This window comes from Anneissia japonica, unplaced genomic scaffold (assembly GCF_011630105.1).
Source record: "Anneissia japonica isolate Jap-2015-1 unplaced genomic scaffold, ASM1163010v1 scaffold1884_len437306_cov177, whole genome shotgun sequence".
Classification (NCBI taxonomy): Eukaryota; Metazoa; Echinodermata; class Crinoidea; order Comatulida; family Comatulidae; genus Anneissia; species Anneissia japonica.
The window spans coordinates 48,735-59,834 of record NW_022753199.1 but is presented as its reverse complement, the minus strand read 5'-3'; the positions used below and the strand labels follow the sequence as shown (position 1 = coordinate 59,834).

General features: G+C 34.3%; 1 protein-coding gene across 1 annotated transcript in view; it reads left to right on the top strand.

Annotated features, from left to right (window-relative positions):
• Nucleotides 1-5,213, top strand: part of LOC117122734 (zinc finger protein 91-like) — a 10,816-nt gene extending 5,603 nt beyond the window's left edge. Inside the window, exons 2-3 of the mRNA XM_033268431.1 lie at nucleotides 3,416-3,717; nucleotides 3,846-5,213. Of these exons, the coding sequence (XP_033124322.1) occupies nucleotides 3,416-3,717; nucleotides 3,846-5,213 (1,670 nt within the window). The remainder of the gene's footprint in view (nucleotides 1-3,415; nucleotides 3,718-3,845) is intronic.
• The last annotated feature ends 5,887 nt before the right edge of the window (nucleotides 5,214-11,100 follow it).

The window sequence follows — 11,100 nt, the reverse complement described above, 5'->3', positions numbered from 1 at the left end:
AAAAAAAAAAAAAAAAAAAAAAAGAAATTGAGTATGGGATGCAAATTAAATTAGGTATGGTGCGCAATAAGTGCAATAAGGAGTGGAACCATAGCCTGGAACCCAGGTTAGGGTGCAGGCTGGTTTCATCCTGGGGTGGGGTGCGAAAATTGAGAATGCGGAACTAAATTCCTATTTCAATGACAATAGTCATGTTAACATAATTAGTGGAACTTATTTGCTGCCATAGAGGTGTATTAAACAAGCCTTTGAAATCCCTACATTTTCATATTACAGATCAGATTACACTGTAGCACCTCTATGTGGTGGGACTTAAAATTTATAAAGATGATTGATATCCCAAGTAAGAATAAAGACGATTTTAGCAAAACCTAGAAGGAAGATGAGTTTGTACGTGGTGAATGATTGACATGCAAGCTGCGGGGAAAACACTAAAATTCCTCCGCAAAAAGCTTATATAGTTAAAAGTCTATTAATGTATGATGACGAATTAGAGGTGGTCCTAGTTAGAAACTGCTCTGATTGGTTAAGGAGGTTTGGTAGATGGATTTCTGGAATGGAATTTCTTTTTATGGACGATAAAACAATATCTCAGGCCTAGATTTTACATTAACATTTGCCTAGGTCATATGTAACTGCTCTGGCATGATTCAAGTTAATGTCCAATTATTATAGCTCTGTATCCTGCAAACCGGGAGGAATATTCCTCCCAAATCCCCAAGCAAATCTCGCACGCGGGACTCTTTCTTCCAGCAACAAACAGATAATAATCTACGCTCACCTAACAACTGACCAATCATAAACAATGATTTCAACGTTTTGAAAACCGCAGTACGTATCGCGTAGAAGTTAAAAGTTACTGATAAATAGTGCTACACCTTTGTGTGGGTCCTACTTTGGTAAACTTTTAGTATGTTGTTTTAAACACATAATTAAGTAATAATTTTGGATCAATTTTGTCCACGGGAAACCATATTTTTGGTAGACTGTTAGAATTTTCATGCAATCTTTGCACTGTTTAGCTGTCCTCGACAAAATCAGGAACGCGCTCCCCGATTCAACAGCGTGGCCAGGAGTCGGCAATAGCGTGTAGCGATTTTGATGGAAACAGGCTTGACCGAAAGCTGTTTCGGTGACGTGTGAAGTGGCGATTTTATGGAAACCATTAAGCTTGAGAGTTGACACTCAGACGTCACCAACTCGAACAGGGCGCTTGCCATATGACTAGACTTGACCTAAAGCTGTATGGTTGACAGCGTGTGACAGTGATTGTATTTAAACCAAGCTTGAGAGTTGGCTTTCAGACGTCACCGACTCAAAGCGAGCGCCTACGATGACCTATTGAGTATTTCAGGCAGTATTGTAGACAAACCATAATACTGCAGGTGTTTTGGTTATACGAAAGAGAGGCGTGAAATATTTGGTTTATAGCCACAGACCAAGCCTACTACTACTAGAATAGTAGTTGCTAGGCCTTTAACAGCGATATAAGTAATATTACTTACATAGACTAGGCTAGGCCTAGGCCTCTATCAAGATCAGGTTTAACCCGTGGAATTATATGAACCAAGATATTCTTACCAAAGTACACTTACAGTACTATACTTCGCTACATGAACTGCAGCATAGTCGTACTTTATTTTTTTCTCACGGTACGGTTCTGGGTATTTTTAACCCACTGTTCATATTTTGCCTCCAACAGAAGGCTGCCCTCAATGATCATACGTTTAAATGGTTGAAATTGGTAAAACTACCATTGAAGTACATAAACTACTTTAACCCATGCTTTAACCTGACTTTTAAACTTCCTAGAAATTACAGAGGGCGACAGACAAGAATTTTTGAATTACATACATCCTACCAAGTTCCTACGTCTGTATGGTTAGTGTAAGGCGTGACCACTGCTTGGGTATTTACCCAAGATCTTGGGTATTTTGACTTGGTCTTGGGTTCTTGGGTATTTTGTTCAAATCCTTGGGTATTTTATTTTTAGTAAGAAAATTAAATATTTTTGTCATAGAGGAAGAATTAAGAAGTATATTTCAGTCCATTCAAGTAAGCAAAACTCAACGAAGTGCACATAACATTGTTAATTGACTGTTAATTGCTATAAACATGGTTCAGAATTATTTATGCATTACATAATAAAACTTGGATCACTGATCAACTGATAACACTGGCCGACTGAGGGCGTATTTTTCTATCCGTATTATCACCTTATGAATATTAATTTTAATAATTAACAATAAAAAAATTGGTTTATAAATTGAACTAAAATCGAAACTATACATGCGAAAAACACGTATTTTTCTAATTTTAAAGCATTTTCAGGAAGCTTGTGTAATTCTGGGCAATTTTTGCTGAATCTTGTGTAATTTCGACCCAGTCATTGGGTAGGCCTATATCAAAACTTGTGTTTCTTTGCTCTATGCGCTGATCACCTTCATGATCATTGCTGTCACGTAACACCGCTGCCATGGTTACTGCAGGGAGTTAAGGGCCTTTACAGTAGATGTTACGCCACTGAATAATACATAAAATTATATAGAACAGACTTGCACATACCTGAACATGATCAGAAAGAATCATGCACTGAAACACAATTCTAAATTGATGAAAATTGTTTGGTAACGTTTCTTACCATCAAAAAGATTTTATAGCATGTTGTTTAACCCTTTTGTTTATCCAGACCGTAGTCCCATAGATGAAGAAATCAAGGCTTTTCCATGTCAGAAACTGAAAAGAAGGATACACAACATATTGAAGCAAATTCTGAAATTATGGATCAAAAAGGTTAGTTGAATTGATTGATTTAACTGTCAATAATACAAATTGTTATAGGCCTATGTCATCGTAAATAAATGTTTATAAAGAAATGTGTGTGTCTTCAATGTGTTATTTATTCATTTTAACATTGTATACATTGTATTTAAAACCCTATTTTTTCACAAAGTTTTTCATTACACACAGGGTAATATATACTCTCAATTAAGCGCCGCAACGCTTATTTTAGAGAAACGCTTACCGAAAAAAAATCCTGTTTTGTGCGGCGCTAATTCGAGAGCTGCGCTTATTCGAGCATTTACGATACTTTAGTTAAAATGTTTAGGTTTTTATATTTTTAAATATTCTTTAATCTAAATTTGACTAGGATAAGATGTACATGATTTCTCTCAAATTTTAAACCATGATTGCAATTATTTTTGGTTAAGTTTTATAATTAAAATAAAAATAACTTCCTTTATATTTAATTGATCATTTTGTGTCAAGTTTTTTGAATGTTTGTTTATTTTAAAATTATTTTAATGTTAGTTAGACACGTTTTAGCATATTAGTGCAAAGTCGAATCTTGCTTTTGATTTGAAAAAATAAACTAGAATAAAAACATCTTATTATTTTGCAATTTGTTATGTAGGAGAGAACAGTATTTTCCACAGTTCTGAAGAAAGTCGAAATGAAGGCCATGGTTTTATGACGGATAATTTGCCAACACTGCAATCAAAACCACACCCTACAAATATCAGAGAAGAGAAATATTTGCCATATGAATGCGAACACTGTGGTCAGAATGTCAAGGACAAAAATGATTACTTAAATAGACATTTGAAGACACATGTAGGACGATACGAAGTTAAAGTATTGCTTCTGAAAACACTTGAATGTGAACATTGTGGAAAGAAGTTTAATCGTAAAGAATATTTGAAAAGTCATGTGGAGGTACACAGAGACGAGAAACTTTATGATTCGGAAGGTGAACATTGTGGAAGAAAGTTTAATAAAAAAAAAGCAATATGGAATTGCAGTTGAGTGTACATATAATGGTGTCTCCTTATGAATGTGAACAGTGTGGAAAGAAGTTTAGACAACAGATGGGTTTGAAAAACCACGCGAGGATACGCACTAAAGACAATCTTTATAAATGTGAACGGTTTGGTCAAAGCTGTTCTTTGAAAAAACATTTAAGGATGCATAGAAGAGAGACACCTTATGAATGTAAACTATGTGGCAAGAGATTTATTCAAAATGGTACTTTAAAAGCACAATGGGCTCATACTGAAAAGATGACTTATGATTGTGAACATTGTGCAAAGAAGTTTTACTGTAAAGAACATTTAGAAAATCATATGGCGATACACGCAGGAGAGACACACTATTTATGTAAACAGTGTGGAAAAATGTTTAATCAAAGTGATAGTTTAGAAACACATATGAGGGATCACGCAGGAGACGAACCTTACAAATGTAAACAATGTGGAAAGAAGTTTAGACAAAAGATGGCTTTAAAAAGCCATGTAAGGATACATACGGTAGAGAAACTTTATATATGTGAACATTGTGGAAAGAGTTTTGGTCAAAGTTGTACTTTGAAAAGACATTTAAGGATGAATAGAAAAGAGACACCTTATGAATGTGAACAATGTAGCAAGAAATTTAAGCATAGTTGTAAAATAGAAAAACATTTGGAGAAGCATAGAAAGAGAATTAGGAAGAGCTTCAATTTGAACAATGATATGACGGCACACACAGAAGAGACATCTTACCAATGTGAACATTGCGGAAAGAAGTTTAATCTAAAGTGTAATTTGAAAACGCATTTGAGAATTCATACCGGGGAGACATCTTATCAATGTGAACATTGTGGAAAGAAATTTAAGCAAAGTTGTCATTTGAAACAACATTTAAGAATTCACACCGGGAAGACACCTTATGAATGTGAACAATGCGGAAGGAAGTTTAGTCTAAAGGGTAATTTGGAAATGCATTTAAGGATTCACAACGAGAAGACATCTTATGAATGTGGACATTGCGGAAGGAACTTAAAGCAAAATGCTAATTTAAAAACGCATTTGAGGATTCACAACGGGGAGACACCTTATGAGTGTGAACATTGCGAAATGAAGTCTAAGCAAAATGCTAATTTAAAAATGCATTTGAGGATTCACAATGGGGAGACACCTTATGAATGTGAACATTGTGGAAAGAAATTTAAGCAAAGTTGTAATTTGAAAACACATTTATGGGCGCATAGAAATTACGAATGTAAACAGTGTGGAAAGAAGTTTAGAAAAAAGATTGGTTTGAAAAGCCATGCGAGGATACACACAGGAGAGAAACATTGTTTATGTAAACATTGTGGAAAGATGTTTAGTGAGAGTGATAGTTTAGAAACACATATGATAGGAACACACAGAAGAAACACATTACGAGTGTAAACAATGTGGAAAAAAATTTAGGAAAAGTTGTAATTTGAAATATCATATGAAGGTACACTAAAAAAAGACACCTTATGGATGTGAACATTGCGGAAGGAAGTTTAACCTAAAGGGGAATTTCAAAACGCATTTGAGGATTCACAACAACGAGACATCTTATGAATGAGAACAGTGTGGAAAGAAATTTAAGGAAAGTTTTAAAATGGAAAAACATTTGGAGACGCATAGAAAGAGAATTAAGAAGAGTTCTAATTTGAAAAATGATACAGTGTGACAGCACACACAGAAGAGAATCATACCAACGTGAACATTGCGGAAAGAAGTTTATTCTAAGGATAATCTGAAAACACATTTGAAGATTCACAACGAGGAGACATCTTCTGAATGTGAACAGTGTGGAAAGAAATTTAAGGACATTTGTCATTTGAAACATTTCAGGAGGAGACATCTCATCAATGTGAACATTGCGGAAGGAAGTTTAATGTAAAGGGTAGTTTGAAAATGCATTTGAGAATTCATACCGGGGAGACACAATTAAACAATTTAACAATTGATTAAATAAATTTAACCAAAGTTATTATTAGAAACAACATTTAAGAATTCACAATGGGGAGACACCTTATGAATGTGAACATTGCGGGAGGAAGTTTAGACTAAATGGTAATTTGGAAAACGCATTTGAGGACTTACAACGGGGAGACACCTTATGAATGTGAACAGTGTGGAAATAAATTTAAAAGAAGTAGTAATTTGAAAAGACATTTGGAGCAAATACAAAGAGAATTAAGAAGAGTTTTAATTTGAAATATGATATGACGGCACACAGAGAAGACTTATGAATGTGAACATTGTGGAAGGAAGTTTAAACGAAATGCTAATTTAAAAACGCATTTGAGGATTTACAATGGAGAGACACCTTATGAATGTGGACATTGTGAAAATAAATTTAAGCAAAGTTGTCATTTGAAACAACATTTAAGAATTCACAACGGGAAGACACCTTATGAATGTGAACAGTGTGGAAAGAAATGTAATCAAAGTGGTAATTTAAAAGTCATTTGAAAATGAAACATGAAAAGTGAGACCTTATGATATGAACATTGTGAAAAGAAATTTAAACTAGCTTTAAAATTTAGTTAAACTGGTAGTAACCCAAGGTTATAAATATAGGGTCTGTGGTTATAAAGACAGGAGCAGAAGCAAGAATCTCCTAGAAAACAACCCATTTCAGGCAAATTTGTGTTTGCAGGTGTTTACTACTTTATAATCAATTGTCCCACATAAATCAGTGCCAGTCGTTTTCAACTGACTTGTTCTAAATTTGGTCCCCTGCAGTACAGAGACCTTTAAATGAATGTGGAACATTGTAAAAAGAAGTTTGTTTTTGTTGAAAACACTTAAAGAGGGGGAGAAAAATTCGAAATATGTTTACACAAAGGATATACACACTATATGAATGAGTAGGAACATTTTGGAAAACACTGAAAACCTTTTGAATGTGAGTATTTTAAGAGTAAATGTAAACAAGGGAATTCAACAAAAGGATGCACATCTCGGGACATCAAAGGTTAACCAAAGAGTATGAAACTGCAAGAGGTCCGACTGCCCTGATTTTGAATGCACGCAATAGAACATCAAAAAAGTACTGCAACCAAATAGGGGGCTCCCTAATTTGAATTGAAATAGAGTTCGCTCGAAATCGGCTTTTGGATACATGCCCCTTTGTGGCAGTAGTTTTTGAAATAGGAATGTGTTCCAATAAAACCGCATCAGTCTAACCTCGAATAAAGCCGGCTTTATCACCTACACGGTCTTACTTAAAGCCACTCTGCTAAGACCATTGCTATAAAATGGTCTTCGCTGAGACCGCTTTGAGTATTGAAACGCAAAGCACTCCCTGGTAACATAAAACTGAGGGCGCTGGTACTCCTGCTCAAACATACATATTTATCAAAATGAACGTAAATAAATGTAGACCGGTTTTTACAGAAGCTGAGAAGCTTGCGGAATATTCGTTGTTCGATTCTTTGATGATCTAGGCCTAGTCTGGTACCTGTAACACCATGATGAAAAAGATTTAAGACCATTTTAATCTATCCTCCGCAGTGGCGTAGAAAAGTATTTTTCATTAACTGTGCAATTTTTAGAGGAAATTGGACCATTTTAACAAGAAATGCGATTTGAGGTTTTTAGGCACTAGGGGGATTTTACTGGGCTGACCGGGCTGTGGGTAATAAGAGAAAAGAAAGAGGGGAGAAGGAGTGAAAGAGAAAGGAGTGGAAAAGAAAAGGAAAGGAAAAGAAAAAAGAAAAATAAAGACAAGAATAAAAAGAATAATATAATAATATCAAATTTGTAAGATACTGTGCATGTATAAAAAAATAAGAATTGTGTATATACATTGGAATGACAATAAAGGTGGGAAACACCCACAAAAGACAAAAAAAAAAATAATGACCAGACTCACAACACCCTGCAACCCCTTCTCCACTTTAAAAACTGTCATAACTCCTTGATCTATGCTGCCCGATGGCGTAACCGCCGGGAGACAAGGGGAAAATAATTATCTTTGAAAAATCTTTCTCTTATTACCCACAGCCCGGTCAGCCTTTATATCCCCTGAAAGTGCCTAAAAACCTCAAATCGCATTTCTTGTTAAAATGGTCCAATTTCCTCTAAAAATTGCACAGTTTAGGGAGTTTTGATTAATTCCGACGAAATTAGAATTAAAAACACCGGGGGACAAGGGGAAATATCCATCTTTGTAAAATCTTTCCCCACCCCTTGATAAATGCATCCTCTGAAAGTGCCTAAAATTCTCAAATTCTTCTCGCGCATTTCTTGTTACGGTAGGCCAATTTCCTCTATAAATTGCACATTTTAGGGAGATTTCATCAATTCCGACGAAATTAGAATTAAAAACACGCGCGCGTTTTATGGTTTTTTAGGTTTATCCTTTTAAGTTATTTAAACACATAATAGTCCCAAGCTCAAGAATGAAAAATTTAAGATAGATCGTTAACCTAGAAGAAGGGCCTCAATGTGTATTGATGGTGAAAGAATATGTTTGTAATAAATAAAACCATGATGAAAATGCTTATATTTAGTTTCAAACACAAGTGTGTGGCCTATATTATAAATAAGATAAGCCCAATGTCGTATTGTTTTCTATATGGGGAGTGGGGTGCGGTGGGTATGATAAATTACTAACCAGGAAAATAAATACCCCTTGACCCAAGACCCCTGTTACGCGCCTGGTATTAGCGCCAATGTTTGCCCTTGTGCGGACACTGGATGTGCCCCCCCCCCCTCCTCCGAAGCTGGAAACCTTGTTTTTGCAAAATAAATTGATGCAATTTGCTATTTTAGGCCTAATCAATAAATTCCTCATCAACCGATATAACCTTAAACATTCTTGGAATTGTGGAACAGTGTAAAAATGTGGCTTGCTTTGCAAGCACATCTAACATCTAATGAAAGAAGAGCTAGATTGGTACGGTACCAGATAAAAATGTTGTTATCAACATTAATACATTATGCTAATGTTCATGTTTGTAAGTGCATAAGACATTGAAAATTATTTCTGGGACAGTCTTTTGACATGTGTAAAGCTCCATTTTATCCCATACATAGTCAAAATATTGGGGGGGTTGATACAATGGACCATCCCCCCTTGTCAAATATTGGGGGAATCTATCCCCCCGGGATCTACGCCTATGATCCTCCGAGTAGGCTTTTAAATTTAAGATGGCTAACTGGTTAGACCGCGATAGCAATAGTCTGTAATCATAGACCAGTGAGGACGTCACGATTATTGCCGACTAAGACCCCCCTAAAGACCGCTTATATAGCAATCCGTCCCTGATTGTTAAAAAACCATAGCAACCAAACCATAATAAACCATCAGCCTGTGACAAATTACCAGACCTGTGTCAGTTGCCATGATAATCACGCGCTGTGCAGTGGTTACAAAGGCCTAATGAGTTTTTTTCATTAACATAGACTAAAATTATATAATTGTTATTTAAACATTAATTTTACCAATGAGCTGGTGTCCGATGGTTGATGAGACTCACTTCATATAAAAAATAAATAAAATTTTCAGTATCTACTCAAATATTGGTTGTGCACCTTAGTCTAACATTGTCAAAATGACAGTTTAATGTTACATAAGAACATGAATTTTTATAATCGTAAATTGTCACTTACTATAACTTCATTTTGTTGGTCAATTTTTATGAATCAAATTGTAGGTTATGGCTAATTGTAGGCTCGTGGTCAAAAGAAATAAGATGTAACAGACATTGCGAAGTACCCAAAATTAATAAAATAGTGACTAACACCATAAAACGTATGGCACGCATAGACTAATAATTGACGGCTTTACTCACAACTAGCATCAGATTGTCATGCCACAGTAAAGGACGCTATGTTCGCGAGCGGAGATGTGCGTCCTGTTGTTGAATTGCCTTGATGTAAACCAATATAGGTACCCATTTCAATTTAAAGAATTAACTCTTAATGAATTAACATAGAATATAATTGTGTTCATTAGCATAATTTACTTAAACAATGTCCAAGTTCTCCATTTAACATAATGACCTTGTCTTTGTTATTTGACTATAATATTGGAGATTTCCTCCCAGCTTCTCTGAAAAATACAGGGGCAGATCGAGGGGGTGGGCTAACATCAGGTCATCTATTAACCAGTAAAAATGACATGAAAAATAGCGTTAAAAAAGTCCATTTATTTGTAAATCAAGAAAGTTATTTGATCAGAATTGATATGGTAATTTTGACAAAAGTTCAGACGGCACCTAAATGGATATACCACTAATGGATAGGCTGTTTATTTTTATTTTATAGTAATTGTAATAAAAGCAATTGTTTTGATGGCATTTTACTAGAAGAATTTGTTTATGAATATTTTTATCTTTTATTCTGAAATTTGAAGTGGCATGTTTTTAGTACAGTATGTATTTATTAATATAACAAATCTCCTAAACATATTTTCCTTAAGCTTTGGATGAACAATGTTTTACCTGTGAATAATTTTACATTTTATAATATTTAATGTATGTTGTTCTATTAGAAGAATTTGTTTATTAATTGTTAATCTTTTACATTGAAATTTGAAGTTGCAGATTTTTAGTATGTATTTATTAATACTGTATTAACATTAAAAAATCTCTTAAAATTATTTACCTCAATTATTGGATAAATAACGTTTTACCTTGAACTTGAATAATTTTACATTTTATAATAATATTTAATGTATGTTGTTTTTATACCAGAGTAGATACAAGTACTGTATTTGCGAATAAATTTTGTGAATATTAAATTGGTTTTGAAATTATTGTGTATCTGTATTTAGTTTCTTGAATTTTAAACTAAATTCTAAAACTTGCTCATATAAAATTACACATTCACTGCTGGGATGAAATACAAAATACATGATACGATATGAACCCACCATGACAAGTTTTGAGTAGGCCTAATTAATTAAATTAATTCGTTTTCATTCGCCTTTTAGTTTGTTTTTCTTTTTAACATCATGAAGATTGCGAAAATTGAAAACCATTTCTGTTAGGGGATACAGTGTCTTCTCCACCTACATTGTCGATATAAGTTTTGAAATTTACATTTAGTTTCTTTAGGCCGATTTTGATGTTTTGTTTTGATATCGTATTTTTATGTGCATTGATAGGCGTATTTTCTTGTTATGTACAGTATGTACATATTATGTATATATCATGCACAGGTCCATGCATGTATATGTAAATTATTATTATTATATAACATAATGTAATCCATGTGTGTTCCTTGGATATATAGCTCTGGGAGGGGGCGGGGGTGACGATGGGACGTTCCATTTCGTCTTTTTTTT